General features: G+C 60.7%; 2 protein-coding genes across 10 annotated transcripts in view; both read right to left on the reverse strand.

Annotated features, from left to right (window-relative positions):
• Positions 1–258: 258 nt before the first annotated feature.
• SPEGNB (SPEG neighbor) lies at positions 259–2,193 on the reverse strand. The gene is made up of 4 exons (XM_033860382.2): positions 2,066–2,193; positions 1,413–1,720; positions 684–825; positions 259–486 (listed from the first exon to the last, which is right to left on the reverse strand). Exons 1-4 carry the CDS (start codon positions 2,191–2,193, stop codon positions 348–350), a joined length of 717 nt encoding a protein of 238 aa, XP_033716273.1. The 3' UTR covers positions 259–347.
• A 2,442-nt stretch (positions 2,194–4,635) lies between these two features.
• The window catches only part of SPEG (striated muscle enriched protein kinase), a 56,485-nt gene continuing 44,778 nt past the window's right edge, over positions 4,636–16,342 (reverse strand). For 8 of the 9 annotated variants that reach the window (XM_073807216.1, XM_073807214.1, XM_033859691.2 and 5 more), the window contains 13 exons: positions 15,617–15,685; positions 13,434–15,375; positions 12,999–13,133; positions 10,220–10,336; positions 9,936–10,103; positions 9,720–9,842; positions 9,381–9,548; positions 8,636–9,251; positions 7,905–8,144; positions 7,594–7,817; positions 6,682–6,757; positions 6,288–6,437; positions 4,636–5,700 (listed from right to left, as the gene is read on the reverse strand). In XM_073807216.1, coding sequence (XP_073663317.1) covers positions 5,508–5,700; positions 6,288–6,437; positions 6,682–6,757; positions 7,594–7,817; positions 7,905–8,144; positions 8,636–9,251; positions 9,381–9,548; positions 9,720–9,842; positions 9,936–10,103; positions 10,220–10,336; positions 12,999–13,133; positions 13,434–15,375; positions 15,617–15,685 — 4,221 coding nt within the window. In that variant the 3' untranslated portion in view covers positions 4,636–5,507. The remainder of the gene's footprint in view (positions 5,701–6,287; positions 6,438–6,681; positions 6,758–7,593; positions 7,818–7,904; positions 8,145–8,635; positions 9,252–9,380; positions 9,549–9,719; positions 9,843–9,935; positions 10,104–10,219; positions 10,337–12,998; positions 13,134–13,433; positions 15,376–15,616; positions 15,686–16,342) is intronic. The other variant, XM_033859689.2, reaches the window with a different exon arrangement.

Consider the following 16,342-nt stretch of genomic DNA (forward strand, 5'->3'; position numbering starts at 1 on the left):
TTGAGGCATACAAAAGAAGAGAAGGCGGAGTCGTAGACTCCTCTGCCAGTCTGTCTGGGAAGTGAAGGAACTTCTGACCGTGAGGGAAGTTCTAGCTCAGATTTACTGTCTGCAGAATGAAGCACTGGACTAGGCACTCCCCAAACATTCTGACCTCAACATTCTGTGACCTCGGGGTGTAGGTCTGGGAATAAAGCGTGGGTGCAAATGCAGGGGAAATGGCGTCTCAAAAGAACCGAATAGACGCGGAGGGTCAGCGAGAGCAGCTTTATTAAGCAGGATGAAGGAGGGTTGTCTGTCCCACCCACCCGGGGCTCCAGCCAGGGTGAAGTGTCTGAGTGTCCCTTTCAGGCCACGTCCACGCGAGCGAAGCTCTGGTCCATGCCCAGGCTGTTCTCCACGTACACCTCGTACTTGCCGCTGTCCTCAGGCGTGGCCCGGCGGATAGTCAGCGTCGTGGTGGTACTGCCGATCTCGAAAAACACTCTAGGTGGGAAGAAGGGGAGGACAGGGCCTGCGGTCAGTTTACGCGCGCCCTGGTCGGGTCGAGCTAACTATCCAGCTCTGTTCTTCGCCTCCCAAATTCCCCGCCCCCATCCCACTCCCTCCAGTTTCTGGACCCTGCCCGCCCAAGCTCCTGCTCCAGGCGCTGTCCTTGCTACAAGCCCCGCCCCCCCCCACACCTGTCGTCCTCATCGATGTCTTCCCCGTCCTTGGTCCAGCCCACGTCGGGCGCAGGCTCGCCCATGATCTCGGCAGTCAGCGTTACCGTGGTGCCTTTGCGCGCCTTAGTGTTACTCGGTCCCTTCTGAATCTTCGCCGGTACTAGAGGAAGGGAAAGGGCCACCCAGTGAGGAACCTAGAGGTGAGGCGGGCGGGGGCATCACCTCCCCAGCTAATACCCGGCTCTAAATAGGAGATGGATTTAAGCTCTCTGTGTGACGTTGAGCAAGTCTTTAGCCTCTCTGGGGCATCATCTCGTCAACTGTCAAACGGGACTAACCCTGCCCTTCGCAGAGGTGAAGGGAGGATCAAAAGAGATTCTAGGGGTGAAAGTCCGGGAATGTTCACACATCTCCCGGCGCCTTGGAAATTGCCCTGGGCTGAGAGCCAGAAGACCAGGGCTCTAACCCTGGCTCTGCTTCTGGCTCGCTGTGACCTTGAGGCCCTGGAATCGAGTGACTGAAGCCCATAGCGGACTTCTTAGACTGTATGGGACACAATTCTGGGGTAGGAAAGGGCTGCGCGCGGCCGGCGCTGCGCCCTTTCCGTGCCTTAGGCTGTGCCGGGGCTGGGTCACATCCGCATCCGGACTCGGCAAGGCTCAGAGGTAAACGCGGCTGGAGCCGGCTGCTGCCGCCCGCTGTGTGGTGCTGCTCTGCACGGTGGCCCTGCACCCAGGGCGCGCGTACCTTCCACGAGGATGCGTGCGGAGTCCGAGCACTGGCCGAAGGGGTTGGTTACGTTGATGCTGTACTGGCCTAGATCTGCCAGCTCGCCGTCGCGCACCACCAGTGCGACTACGTCAGGGTCCTCGAAGACGTAGCGATACTTGGGCCCGTCGCGCAGCTCCTTGCCGTCCTTGCTCCAGCGGATGAATGGGTCCGGGAAAGCCGAAATGCGGCAAGTCAGCTTAGCCGCGCTGCCCTCAATCAGCACCACATCCTTCAGCGGCTCCAGCACTCGTGGTGGCCCCTTCTCGCGCAGCTCCTTCCGGGACCTACCCGCAGCCCAGGTCAGGGCCCAGAGCTCCCATGACACGGCCCTGGCCGGCCTGCAGCCCTGTCCATCCGTACACCGTCCCCTGCCCACCCCCTCAGCCCACTAGACCCTTAAACATGGGGGTGGGTAGGGAAGGTGATGGCTACTGAATTGTTACCCTAATAAAATTGTCTACTCTGTGTCAGCCACCCTTCCACACCTCAGTAACTGCTCTCCCCTAAGTCCAGTGACCCTAGTGGTCCATGACACTGTGCTCAGCCCCCATCCATCCCCCAAATGCAGTCATGAGCATTCTGCAGCTCCAGCTCCCTTCCTCCAGAGGTTCTCCAGGGCTCCCCCTCACCTGTGGCCCCGGTAAGAGGCCTGGATGCGAATGGCCGCTCTCTGGACCTGGGGGTCCTTGATATCCAGGGTACATCCTGGAGGCGGGGCTGCAGCCACTCGTTTTTTGGCAGGAGCTGCTTTGGACATCTGGAGAACAGAAAACAAAGGGGTCTAGGCTGACAGAGACTCCAAACTTCAGCCCTTTCCCAGCAGATTCAGAACATCTCCTGACGTGGGAGTGTCTAGGGCCGACTTGAGGATCTGAACTCACCGTGAGGGGTTGACTTCGGGACTCGGGTCCACTGGCTGTGTAGCAGGAGGCTCGGAGCCCTTCCAGATGGCACAGCAAGGGCGCGGGCAGGTGCTCAGCCCCAGGCCCAGGTTTTATACATCTCTCCTCTCCTTGCCTTGTTTGGCGTGGTTGCCCCAAGCCCCTGGGGACCCCAGCCCCCGCCCCCTGACCCAGACAGGCTCCTTATTTAGCCTGAGAATGCCTGGGATGCTAACTCAGCCACAGGGGCAGCCCCGGGGGGAAACCTGAGCGGCTCTGGGGTGCCTCACACGTCAGCGCCCTGACAGCTGCGCAGCTGGATGTGGCCCCATGCCCTCCCAGAGCAGGAGGTAGCCATCCCACTCCCAGGAGGAACAGACAAGGCCTCAGGTCGACAAGAAACTCAGCTCCTTGCTGGGGTAGTTTATACTCAGGTCAGTCCCTGGACAGTGGGACAACGTGTCCTTCCTGGACACAGTCAGTGAAGGGGTGCGAGTGTTTGTGGAGGTGCCCTTGACTGAAGCCAGAATAGCGATGGACTTCACTGTCCATCTAGCCAATTATGAGAGGGTCACGTGGCAGTCAGAACCAATCTGGAAGCGCCTTACTCCCCCCACCCCAGGAGTCTAGGGTTGTCATTTCCACACTGTGCCTCCTGGTGGTAAACTGAGATAAACCTAGAGGGGACCTTAAAGACTTTGGGGAACAGCATCCTCTCCTGCCACCCCATTCCCACTCACTCCCCTCCATGTGACATGGTCGGTCAGGCTGGGCTACACTGTCCCTGGAGATTGGCACTAATACTGACTCTAAAACTCTAGGTCTGCCCAAGCCAAGCTCCCTCTCTGGGCATCAGCTGGTGCATAGGGGCATCAGAGCACCTGGGATGAAGGGGTTAATCCCTCTGAGACTTGCCTGGAGTCCAGTCTGCCCAGACCAGGGCACCAGGTAAGCCTTGCTTCTATTCCTTGTAACTGCCTGCCCAGGTCTGGAGCGCTGTCACCTTTTGATCAGAGCAATTTTGACATGGCTCTGCTGACATAAATTACCTTTGCTCCTCCGGGTTTGGAACAAGCAGTTCACATGCCATTTCCAATGGAGATGAGAAGGAAGCTCAAGATCAGACGGGGGAGAAGAATTTTACCATTTATCAAGATATGAGTTCAGGCACCTGATTTTTATATGAAAACATTTGCAGTGTGTAGGGGATTAGAGCTTCTCACAGGCAAACTGCATATCTTCATCGCTAAAATGGCAGGTGGGAAAGGTGTCCCTCTGGCCTCTCCAGCTGGCTTTATGATGGTGGGGCTTGCCTCTTCCCTGGGGTCCTGGGAAGCCAGAGAGACTGGGGTGGGCTGGGCAAAGGGTTGCTTGGGCTACATCCAAGAGGCCCTCAACCTCAATCAGCAACACACCAGCACCAGGTCCCTCTGCTCATGGTGAAAGCCTTTATTCCTTTTACATTGCCAAGAGCAGAGTTGCAATGGGAGGAGGGGTGTGGGGAAAAGTCCCTCTGGACACAAGAACTGGCTCCCCCTCCCCCCACCTCAGGGCAGGGCAGCTCAGTTATAGGACCCAGTGACCCTTCCGTGGCACCGCAGGGGGCACTTAGAGTCAAGGCCCCTTAGCCCCCAGCAGAACCCTGGCTTGCCATGGGACTAAGAAGGTCCAGACTGAGTGTCCCTGGGCCCTAGGAAAATGCTCGTCTACAGCCCCATCACAGCAGACACGCCAACCAGAGCGCTCACAGCTGCCCTGTGCTGCTGGTACCCCATGTGTCCAGATCGGTGCTCCAGCACTGACAGCGTGGGCACGTGGGCCTGTCCTGGCTTCCTCTAGAGCTCTTTACACATCCTGCTCTGACCAATCATCATGATGAAACCCCCTCTGCCCCAGGGGTCAGGACCAGAGCTGCCCTGTCTCCTGGGCAGAGTGCAGAAGGTTGAGCCTGGATTGGGGTGTGGGCTGGTCTATTCCAGAGCCCAGCGTCCTCCCAGTTGTGATGATGGAACATGTGAGAAGAGGTGGGGGCCGCCAGTCTGGTTAGAGGGCGGTGGTGGGGATTCAGTGGTCCTGCCAGGATTCCAGAAACTTTAGATGGAGATACAGACCTACATCTTTCCTCCCTCTAGGAATAAGGGAGACGTGAGGGGCCAGGAGGGTCAAGGGGTGGGGCAGGAAGGTCCCAAGGTGCTATAGCTAGTATACCTTGGCTCTCACTGGCCCGGAGAAGGCTGGAATGCCCCTGTCCCAGTACCCCCAGCATCGTGCACCCCCCGTACCCCTAGCCATCCCTCCCCATAGACCACACACATAGGTCCTGCTGCTTGCCGTTTTTATTTTCCTTGTGACAGACAGACAGACAGACAGCTGCACAGACAGCTGAATGGCTTCGGGGATGGTCAGGACAACATAGGTGGTAGGGATTGGATGGCAGAGAGACTTCATAAAAGTCAATAAATAAATAAATATTAATGGGCAGAGGGGCGAAGGCCACGGAGAGGTGATGAGAACATCCTCGGGCCAGCACAGTGCCCAGAGCTGCATCCACTGGGACAGGAGGAGAGCGCTGGCTCAGGAGACCACTACTTCCAGCCTCCAGCCCTCCATGCTTCTCCTTCTGGGGGTGCTGGCAGCTGGCCACCCCAGCCCCACCCGAGTCGGCTCTCCTCTCCCTCCCCCACCTCACTGCCCTCTCTCACATACTGGCTCTGGCTTCCTGGCACCGTCTACATGTCCTGTTCCTGCTTCACTGACACTCCCAGCCCATGGCCTGTAGACAGCCTGGTCTCCCCGCTTTTCCTCCTCTTCAGCCACTCCTACCCTCCTGGGTTGGTTCTCCCGCAGATGCACTGTCTCCCTCCCCCAGAACCTTCCGAAAGTCTCCCCTTCCCTATTCCTCATCTTCTTTTCCTCGTCACTTGCCCATTCCCTTCTTGCCCCTCTTCCTGTTCCTGACCCCACCAGGCCTGGACAACGGGTCTCCCACTCTGGCTCTGGCCGGGTGGCATTGGCCAAAGCCCGGGGTCTCTGTCCCCGCAGGTCCATGAGGTAATAGCCCGGCCGGATGTTGCTGCTGCTGGTGTCCAAAGCCCCGGGCCCACCCGGCTCAGTGTGGGCCCTGGAATGTCCAGGGGGCGTCAGCAGGAACCCCGAGTCGAAGCCCGAGGCCGGGCTGTGGTCCGAGCCACTAGGGGCTGCCTGGGTAGGAGCGGAGCAGCACCTTGTGACGGGTGGCAGCCTCGGCCCGGCGGCGCAGCTGCTCGCCCAGGAACTCCTTGAGCCGGCTGGTGGTGAAGGTGAGCGTCTGGCGGCGCAGCTTCATCAGGTAGGCGTCCTGCAGCCATGGGTGGGCTAGGCAGTCCTGCAGGGAGGGCCGGCTCCTGCCAGGGGAAGCCAGGGACAGTGAGCCTGCAGGCATGGCTCCCAGAGCAGGGAGGGGGCCCCACCCTCCCAGAGGGCTTTGCCCCTAGTGAGTGAGCTTAGACAACTCTGGGACTCAGTTTCCCAGTCTCTGAAATGGGGACAGTGATTCTGCCTACATCATAGGGCTGTTAGGGGTTTTCTGTTTTTTTTTTTTTTTTTGCGGTACGCGGGCCTCTCACTGTTGTGGCCTCTCCCATTGCGGAGCACAGGCTCTGGACGCGCAGGCTCAGTGGCCATGGCTCACGGGCCCAGCCGCTCCGTGGCATATGGGATCTTCCCAGACCGGGGCACGAACCCGTGTCCCCTGCATCGGCAGGCAGACTCTCAACCACTGCGCCACCAGGGAAGCCCCTGTTATGGGCTTTAAATGGTGGTAGTGCAGCCACTTAGGAGGAGTAGGAGTAGGAAAAGTAGTAGCAGCAGCAGCAGCAGTGTATTACTGGGGCAGGGGAGGAGGTGGGGGCTTAGGCATGGGCGGGGCCAGGGCAGTCTGAGGCCAGAGGCACGTAATGCTGGGAGGTTGGCAGGTGTGGGACCCACTCACCAGGGATGTACTGAGAGGACCTTTCGCAAGAAAAGGGTGGCGCTCTGGGACGTGTTGGGGTACAGCTGGAAGGCATCAAAGCGGCCCCCCACAATGCGAGACTCCGTTTCCTGGGGGTCTGGCTCATAGAACGGGGAGCGTCCACTGAGCCTGTGGAGGAGACAGTTCAGTTGACAGATGCAGACTGAGGGTCAACTCACAGGTCCAGGGGGACGTTAGTGTGGAGGTTCTTAGGGGCACAGCGCTCGGACACAAGGCTACCCGCACCTGGGTACTCGTGTGTGTATGTGCGTGTGTGTGTGTGTGTGTGCGTGCACGAGTGTGCACATGCATGTGTGGCTGGGGAGGTGGGGGGGGAGGGTACAGGCAGAGGGTGGGTCCTGGGGGCACTCACATGATGTAAGTGAGCACACCCACTCCCCAGATGTCCGTGGCAGAGCCGATGGGGTCTCCCTTTACCATCTCAGGAGCTGACAGAAGACAAGAGGCCAAGTTGAACGAGCTTCCTGGTGGTAAGGGACCAGGGAGAGGCAGAGGAGGCCCCTGGGGGCTTGAGGAGCAGGACAGTGCCCAGGTCACCAGACCATGGGTACATTAGAGCAGCAGGCCCTGGATTTCAGCGGGCAGAGCGGCCCCCAGGGGAGATGTGGGGCACCTGAGGAATCAGCCCAGGCACTGAATGGTGGGCGGTCCCCAGAACTGCAGAGGAGCTAAGAACCAGGGTCACAAGTTCTCCTGGATCAGCTCCGAAGGTGGGCGCCCATTCACAAAAGGTGTGGCCCACACCGAGATTAAGCACCTTTGAAATCAGCCTGGCTGGCTCTAATCCCAGCCTGCCCCTTCTAGCAACAGGACCCTGGGCAATGTACGAAACCTGTCTGGCTCTCCATCTTCTCATCTGTAAAGCGTGGCTTGCAGAATTACTCGAATGGAGATGACAAACAGAAAGTATCTAGCAGGTAGCTAAATGGTAGCTGGTTTCCCTTTTTTACGTAAATTAATCATTGATTCTCCTGTCTTTCTAGCTTTATCGAGTCCTGGCACTACCATTTATAACTGTCTGATATTGAACAAATACCTCACGGCGCCTCTGTTTCCTCATCTGTAAAATAGGGGTAATATTATGCCAATCGCCAGGGCTGTTATAAAGAGAAACTGAAAAATGTCCATGGAAAGGACTTAATTCATTGTTTGCATACAGTAAGCACTCAATAAATGGCACACAGGTGAGTGAAGTGGGGTTAGCCCTGGCTGCTGCCCCTTTGGCAGTACCCCACCTCCCCCCCGGCTGGCATGGTGCCCTCACCCATGAACTCCAGCGTGCCCGTGCGGTGGCCAAGGGGCCGCAGAGCCTGGGGGTTGTAGGGCTGGGCGCTGCCAAAGTCCACGATCTTAAGGGCGTTGTCAGGGGCCAGGAGCAGGTTGTCTGGTTTGATGTCCAGATGCAGCACGTGGCGGCCATGGAGATAGTCCAGGCCTTGTAGCAGCTGCACCACGTAGGTGGCCACGTCGTCCTCTGAATACCGGAACCTAGAGGGGTGGCGGGGGTGGGTCAGGTGATATCCCAGCTCAGCTCCCCCCATCCTCGATTCCTGCTCCCCCAGAATGCCCAGCTACCTGTCGCTCAGCCCACAGAGGAGTTCCCGGTTGCCACAGCTCTCAGCGATGAGCACGAGGTAACGTGGGGTGATGTAGGCCTCGTGCAGGGACATGAGCCGCTCGTGATGCAGCGTCCGCAGCACTTCGTACTCCTGCAGGACCCGCCGCTTGCCCTCGGCCACATAGGGCACGATCTTGGCCACGAACGTTCGCCCCGTGGCATTCTCCCGGCAGGCGCGCACTACACCAAAGCGGCCCCTGTGTGTTGGGGGGCATATCATAGGCTCAGAGGAGAGAGGGGAACACTTGCATTCTGTGGGCTAAGCAGGGAGTAGCAGCGACTGCTGGGGGCAAGAATGCTGTGGTTCCCAGGGTGGGCTCTGGAGTTCAATCCCAGGAACCTGGGTTTCAGCCCCAGCTCTGCCACTAACTGGCTCAGTACCTCAGGCAAATCCCATAACCTCTCCAACCTCAGTGTTCCCATCTGTGGAATGGAATAATGCAGTGTCTCCCTCTCATTGTCAATATTAAATGAGATCATATGGCCAAAGCGCTTAGCGCGGGGCCTGGCACAGAGAAAATCTGACCTTAATCATGCTAAGGACCCAGATCCCGTCCCATGTCCCGGCTCCCTGCCCCCTCCCCAGGCCCCAGCAGGCTGGTCTCCTCTCCAAATCCCTGTGCTGCCAAAGTTCCACACGCTCCCCGCCTCTGTCCTCCTTCCCCTCCCCAGCCCCGGCCCTGCTTGCCTGGCCTTCTCCTCCAGGAAGGTGTAGGGTTTCTGAGGGGGGCCCTTTCGAAGAGTGGTGCTCTCTGGCCTGGGAGCACTGGGGGGACCACCCCCAGGGGAGCTGACCACGTCCTTGGCCAGGCTGAGGCTCTGCCCAGTCACCTTGGTGGGCTCAGGAGGGGGCTCGGGGGCTGGGGGCTCGGGGGCTGGTGGTGCAGACACAAAGGAGGTCACCATATACAGGGGAGTTGAGGAAGATGCTGTTTTCACCCCTTGAGAGGTGGAAGCTGTGGTCGGGGTCCCAGTGTCGGGGACGGAAGACTTGGGCTCACTCGGGGAGACCTGGGCACTGGGTGGGGTAGCTTCTACTTGCTGGGCAGCCTGCAGGCCCCTGTGCTTTCGTGGGGGGGTTTGGGGTGGTGGACCCACAGCCTTGAGTGAGGACAAGGCCTGGCTGGGGGGTGCTGGGGAAGATGAGGGGCTGAGAAGGGCTGACTGGGGGCCTGGGGGGGCAGGAGCTGGGGAGGGGCTCAGTGAAGGGGCCAGTGAGGTAGGAGAGTCAGGAGGCGGGGCCCTGGCTGGCCCTGAGGTAACAGGGGCGTCTCTGTGAGCAGCAGATGGCAGAGCTGAGGCGTCTAAGTGGAGACAGAGAAAATCATCACCGTGGTGCCCCAAGGGCAAAACCGGGTGTTCCAAGGAGGGGGTGGACCCTGGACTCAGGGTCCCCTGCCCTCTCTGGACATGCCCCACCCTGTCCCACTGACCTCGCATGCCCCTGACGAGGACCTTGTCAGAAGGGCTGCTGAAAGGCCCTTGCCCAGCGCGGTTGGCACAGGCCACACGGAACCTCACAGTCATGCCAACTGGTAGGTGGGTCACATTGTAGTAACAGTCAGGGATGCCCGAGCTCACGGGATGCCAGGAAGACTCGCCTACAGGCAGCATGGGGGAGGGGCTGAGGCCACAGAAGGGGTGGCCCAAGCTCCCAGTGCCATCTGTGAGGAGCCTGGGGACCTGTGCCCGGGGAAGGCACTCGTCTCCCCAGCTTCTCTGCCTTCCACCCGCCCTCCCTCCCCGCCCCCACCAGCCTGCCGGTCCCTCACCATCTACCCGCTGCTCCAGCGTGTACGTGCAAGGTGCCCTGCTGTCTCCTGGCTTCCAGAGCACCAGCGCCGTGTCCTGGTAGGTCTGGGGCACCTCGGGAGGAGCTAGCTTCCCTGGGATGCCTGGCAAGAGAAAGGGAGCCACAGTGAGCCCCTGTGCCTTAGCTTAGGGCCCATCTCCCATCACAGCCCCCTTGGTCCCTGCCCCAGGCTCACGGGCCACAGCCACGGTGCAGGAGCTGGTGGTGCTGCCCAGGACGTTGGTGGCTGAGCACTCGTAGAGGCCAGCGTGCCGCCTGCCTGCCCGGGGGATGCTCAGCAGCTGCCGGCCGTCTTTGCAGGACACGATGATCACCGAGGGCTCGGACCGCAGGGACTGCTTGTCTGGGGGCAAAGGAGGAGCAGGAAGAGGCTGCTGAGCGAAGCCCCCCTCTGGGCACCCCCAGCTGCCACTTCCCACTGAACATCCCCTGGCCTTGGGGGAGAAGTGATCGCCTCACCTTTCATCCAGGAGATGTGGGGTGCAGGGCAGGCCGCCGGCAGGCAGAGCAGGGTGGCTGCCTCTCCCTCCAGCAGCACCTGGTCCTTGAGTTTGATGTGGAAGACCGGGGGGAAGTCTGGAGGGAGAGCAAAGATAGCCCTGGGTCTGCGGGGCCCCTGGCTCACTCGCTGCTGACTGATGGGAGGATGGATGCATGTGAGAGCTGGCGCTGCCTTTGGGGAGCAGACTGAAAGGCCGTCTCTTCCCAGTCAGAGGGGGAAGTGGAAGGCCTTGCCTTTGAGAATCGCCTTTGGGGCAAGCATCAGTTTGCCAGGCACTCACTGTGTGCAGAATTATCTTCTACTGACTATTGAAGATGCTTGGTAGTTGCTACCTCATATGTTTGTAAGTCACTTTGAGCAGGGCCTGGCACTAAGTAAGTGCTCTGTAAGCACTTATTAGATAAAACAAAACCAAATATTGAAAAACTACAGTGGTTAAGCTCCTGCAATACCTATTACTTCTGGGGCACCGTAGGGCAAGAGACAGGAGCTGGTGACCTGAGCTGAGACTCCCAGGAGTGAACAAATGTTCAGTCAAAACGTGCCATCTCAAAAGACCTGAAGCCAAGGCAAACCCGGGGCAGACCCCGAACGTGTGTCCGTCTCCCCCATCCCTCACGCCCCCTGGGGTCTGGGGAGCCCGTCCCAGACCTTCTACGCACTCCCTCAGGTCAGCTAAGTGGTGAGAGCTTTTGAAGGGGAAAGAGACAATATCTGCATGGCCTTGGACCCTGTCTGTAAATTGAGGAAAATAATAACACCCAGCTCAGAGGGTTGTTATGAGAATTCAAAGAGGCACGTAAAGCGCTTAGCAGATGTCTAACATATAATAAATGCTCGAAGGTGTTAGCTCCTATTGTTGTTGTTGATTATTATCTTGTTACTATGCCCAGTAGAGAAGCCAGGCACAGACCCCCGTGGGAAGAGGCTGTTTCAGCAAAGCTGGCTTCACAGCTGGCTGGTGAATGGGCCCACGGCAGGGCTGCGATGGCCAATGTCTTTGCTGGCCTGTGGCTTCTTAGTGCCATGAGGATTTGCACTCCTGCTCCCTGGGAATGTCTTTTTAGAAAAATCCCATTCTGGTCCAGGGATGGCGGGGTGGGGTGGGGGTGGGGGTGGATTTCTTTCACGTGGGCAGAAAGAGCTGCGGTAGATACCCCTGGGAGCCCCAGCTGCTGCCTGTCTGCGGAATCAGGAGGGAGTAGGGTACGGCTGAACTGGGCCGAAGAGGATCTGCAGAAGTGGGTGATCAGGACAGCAGCGTGCCCCCTCTCCCACTGTACCCCAGTATTCCCCAAGGAGGGGTCCCACACCGAGGCTCCAATAACATAAAGTGAATACAGTTTCGTCAGTGGGCTGCTTTCAGACCAAGTGAGGGTACTGGGTAGGGGGGAGAGAGAGGAAGCCGAGGAGGAGAGGTGAAAGGTGACCCTGGCCCAGCTCTGCCAGTCCCACCCCCATCTCCCCAGGGGCCAGTCCTAGTTGGTAAAGTGGACATGGGGCCTTCTTCCTGCGGGGAGCAGGGAGAGGATGAAGTAATGGGACACGGCCTCGCCTCGGCAAGAAATCAGCAGCACAAGCAAAACGGAGGTGGGAGGGAGGCCCCAGGTGGGAAGGGATCAGCTGTCCCCAGGCCGCAGTGCTGGCTTCCCTCTCTCTCCCCGCTCCTTCTCCACCACTGCCCCCACCAGCTGGTCTCCCTCCCTCCTGTTCCCTCACTAGAGCCCCACCGTCTACTGCCTCGAGTGAGATGTCCTGGCTCCCCTGACCAAGGCGAGACACGGTTACGTGTCCAGTAGCAAGCCTGGCTGAGGCGCGTCTGGGACAGTTCTGAGGAGTTTTGTCGGAAACTGGAGGAGGACAGATGGTGACTGATAAAGGTCCTGCTCGCAGCAGGTTTGGTGGGCCTGCTGCTTTCTGCAGGCTGGTCCGGAAACCCTGGCCTCCTGAACCTTTGCTTGTCGTCCTTGAGTAACACCCCCCTTTCAGGTAGAGGACTGTGGTGACCCAGGTGGAGAATACCTCCCTCCCTGCAGCCCCAGGACAAGTGGCAAGAGGAACGGACCAGGGCATATCTCAGGTGTCCCTCCCCCCAGCAAAGAGCCCTGGAGGCTGCTTATCTGTGTAGGGGCAGAGGGGACAGGGAGGGGCGATCGGGTGTTTGGGGCTACAGAGAAATGGAAGCTTGGAGGCACCGTCCAGACTGCGGGCCTCTAGGCTGGGAGAGAAAGGGTGTCTTTGGGAGCGTGTTCACGCATACACACATCTGCAGGGGGGCTGAGAGGCAGGGAGCCCTATCCCAAGCTCTGTCAGTACCACACCCCAGTGACAGAGACCTTCTGGGGAGGAGGCTGGCCCAAGAAAGGCATTGGTACGATGTCGCGAAGCGACTTGTGGGTTCTGACTGCAGAGGGTCATACAGTCCAGCCCTACCAGCTCTGTGACTTGGACAAGCTACTTAGCATGGCTAAGCCTCTGTTCCCTCACCTGTAAGACAGGGAGATGACAAGAATAGTTCCTAAGCAATGTGGGAGGGTTGAGTGAGGCAATGCTTGTAAAGTGCTTAATAGGACGCTTGGCATTGCTAATTAACAGTAGCTGCTGCTATTACTGTTGTTGTTGTCGTTTCCTGACTCCAGGCTCCCTCCACCGCTGCCAGGGCTCCCCCAACGTGGGCCATCTCCCCACCTTCCGGGCGGCTCAAAGGGGACTACTCACCGAGCAGGCCTCTATTACCTGACTCACTGCGCACATACTGGTGACCCAAATTCTCCTGGACACTGCCAGAGAGGTTTGGCTGTGACAACCCCTTGTCCCTCCGCAGCCGAGAGAGGCCCCAGCGCAGGCGTCTTCGGCTTTCTGCAGGAGCTGCTAAGAACCAGGCCCATGAGCACCTGCCCAGCCGGTACGAGAGGACAGAGAACTTCTGGCCCCGACCCTAGCCTGTTCCCACACCAGCCTCTGCCCCTCGGCCTTGCGTCAGCCCAGCCCTGCCAGTTCCGTCCTCAGGGCCTCAAGAAACACCTGAGCCTCTTTGCGGTGGGTGTCCCCGGCCCTCTCCTTCTCCCAGAGCGTCCCTCCAGCGCACCTGTCATCCCAGCCCCACACCCGCACTCCAAACACACTCGTTCACACATTCGCCCTCCACTCTCCCGCTGGGCCCCTCCTCACCTGAGGAGCCCGACGTGGCGCTGGCCTCGGAGCCCAGGGACTCCGCGGAAGGCGTGGTGGCGCCGGCCTGGGCGGCCAGCTGGTTGTGCGCGAGGCCCAGGCGCCGCAGACTCTCGCCCTCGGACGTGGCCCTGCGCAGCCGGCTGAACAGCGGCGTGCTACGGACCGACGAGCCCCCGGAGTCCTCGCTGCTGCCGCTGCGCTGCAAGCGGCTCGACAGCCGCTCCAGCGTGGAGCTGAGCCTCCTGCGCACCGCCGGTACCGGGGAGCCCCGTGCCGAGCTGCCGCCCTCTGAGCTCTCCCCATCCCCACCGCGGGCCTCCCAGGCCGGGTGGCGCTGCGCGGGTGGGGTCCGCCGCAGGCGCTGGGACAGCGACAGCGAGAGGCGGCGGACGAGGCCCGGCTCCCCGACCGCCCTGAGGTCCTGCACGGAGCGGGAGCGCTCAGGCCGTCGCACCAGCTCCAGCGGCGTTCCCGCTGGGCTGGGCCGGTACATGCCGTCCTCCTCCTCCGCGCCGCGGAAGAGGCCGCGCTCCTCGGAGCGCGAGCGGCTCAGCAGCCGCAGCCCCCGCGACAGGGGCGACTCACGGCTGCGCTTGAACTTGGCTTCGAACACGGCCTCCGACTCCAGGTTCTCGATGCTGCTGCTGAGACTGCTCCCTGGCCTGCGGGGCACCGTAGGGACCCGGGCTTTCTCGGCTGGCCCTGGCGGAGACCCGGCTGAAGGCAGGCGCTTCTCGGAGGCTCCCGGAGGTGGGGAGGCCACCCTGGCGAACACAGCCGGGTGGGGCTTGGGCTGCGACGGTGATGCGACAGGGCCCTGCGGGGGGCCTTGCGCGTGGCCTGACAGCTGGAGCGACTGCATGATCTGGGCATAGGGTGTGAGCGGGGGCGCTAGGGTTTGCGGAGCTAGCGGGGGCTGTGTAGGCTTGGGGGCTGGTTCTGGCGTGGACTCTGGGGCCTTCTCTCGGGCAGGCTGGGGTGCCGAGGGCTGTGCAGCATCACTGGGTGTGGCGACAGGAGGTTCTGAAGCCTTAGGGACACTGGGCCGCACCGGGCTAGGTAGCTGGGCCTCGCTGAGGGCGGACAAGGAGGGAGACTCCTGCAGCCTGCGGGCCCCCAGCCGGGCCACGGGGATCTCGAGGGGCGCCCCAGCTCGGCGGTGCCGGCCCCCGGGCTCCGCCTCAGCCTGCGAGAAGCTGCTGCTCTTCTGCAGGCCCCGGGTCTCGGGCGGGTGCTGGTGGTGGGGCGCTGCCTCGCTGGAGGCCGCCCGAGCCAGCCGGGGGTCCCGGGCACGGCCCCCCAGGCTCTCCAGCAGGGGGCCCCTTAGGCCGCTGACCTTGCCATCCTCAGGGCCGCCCCGCAGCAGCCGCTGGCGCAGGGCCTGCAGCCTCTGGGCATACTCGCCCTCGCCCAGGCCTCCTCGGGTCAGGCGGGTGGCCCCCGGGCTGGGGCTTCGGCGCTGCGGCAGCTCTACAGACGCTGCCTTGTGCAGGCCCCGGCCCGGCTCCCTCGGCCCGGCCCGGGGCAGGGCGCTCTCAGCCGAGCTGCCCCTCCGGAGCTCTCCCCGCCGGGGGCTGGGCTCCTGGCCTGGGGAGGGGAGGACCTGAGGGCTGGGGGCCTCCTGGTCCAGAGAAGGGGCCTTTCCTTGCTCCTGCCAGTCCATGGGGGTGGCGGCCCCAGCCTCTGGGGCGCCCAGGGCCTCATCCTCAGTGGGAATGTCAGTGAGGGACACCCGGGAGCCCGAGAACTCAGGCTGCAGTGGCCGGGGCACTGAGGGCAGCTCCTCCAGCTCTTCCTCTTCAGAATCGGAGGAGGACGACAGCCCTCCACTAGGGGGTGGTCTTCTGGGTACGGCCACCCACACCCGCTCCGGGGGTGCCCGCAGCAGCTCAGGGATGGGGCGCAGCACCAGGTGGCACTTGTAGCTGATCTGGGAGCGCTGGAGACAGGGTACTAGAGTCAGACCTGAGGGACCCATGGGGCCAAACTGACCCACTCAGGCCCACCTCATCCCCGGGGGAGAAGGCCTACGGCAGGCAGAAGTGGGAGCTGAGAGAATTAAAAGGTGGATGAAGACAGATGAGCAGAAGTGAGGGCACCTGATAGAAAAAGCAGGGTTAGAGAGAGGAGGCTGTAGAGTGAGAAGGTGAAGCCACAGAGCAGGGCCCAGGCAAACTCACCTGCCATCTCCGCCGGGAGAGGAATAGCTTTAAGTGATCCGTGCTCACCTCTGCGCCCCTTGCCTGTGCCTGTAAACCAAGAAAGGGCCTGAGGGAAAGTCCTCTGTCAACCCTAAGCTTCCAGGTTTAGCAATGGAGAGACAACGTCCACAGGAGGGGACAGCAGACAGAGCAGCGTCGAGTCTGGGCCCCTGGGGCTCCCGGGGCTCCCTTTCCCAGGGGATCTGTCACAATAACTCCCACAGTCAAGGTTCCCACGTGTGGACGAATTGCCTGAACCTAAGCGGTGAGGCAGGAAATCAGTGGCTCCCAGGCTTCAGAGCTTACGCCAGGGCTCAAGGCCCTGTCCTGGTACACTGGCTGCCTGGGAGGCCCGTGTTCAGGCCCCCAGCTTGAACCCTGCTCCCCAGCTCACCATCTGTCTCCATGTAGAGACAGTGCCCCAGACATCTATCTGGAGCCTTGGGGGGCCAGACCTCAGATGCTTGCCTCAGCCACCTTTTCAGAGCTCATTTCTGATCTGAGAGACCAGGCTTGTACTCCAAGGACAGATACCAGAATGACCTCAGCCTTCTGTTGACCCAGCACAATGCTCCCTGGACGGTTTGCTCAGTCGCTCTTTCTGGGTCATTTGCTGAACCCCTCCCTCTGCCTGGCGCTGTGCCCTGCAGTGCTGGAATTTGAAGATGAGTGAGAACTCTGCCATAGGGAGTTCAAAACCAAGAG

This window comes from Tursiops truncatus, chromosome 7, assembly GCF_011762595.2.
Source record: "Tursiops truncatus isolate mTurTru1 chromosome 7, mTurTru1.mat.Y, whole genome shotgun sequence".
In the NCBI taxonomy this organism is placed as follows: Eukaryota; Metazoa; Chordata; class Mammalia; order Artiodactyla; family Delphinidae; genus Tursiops; species Tursiops truncatus.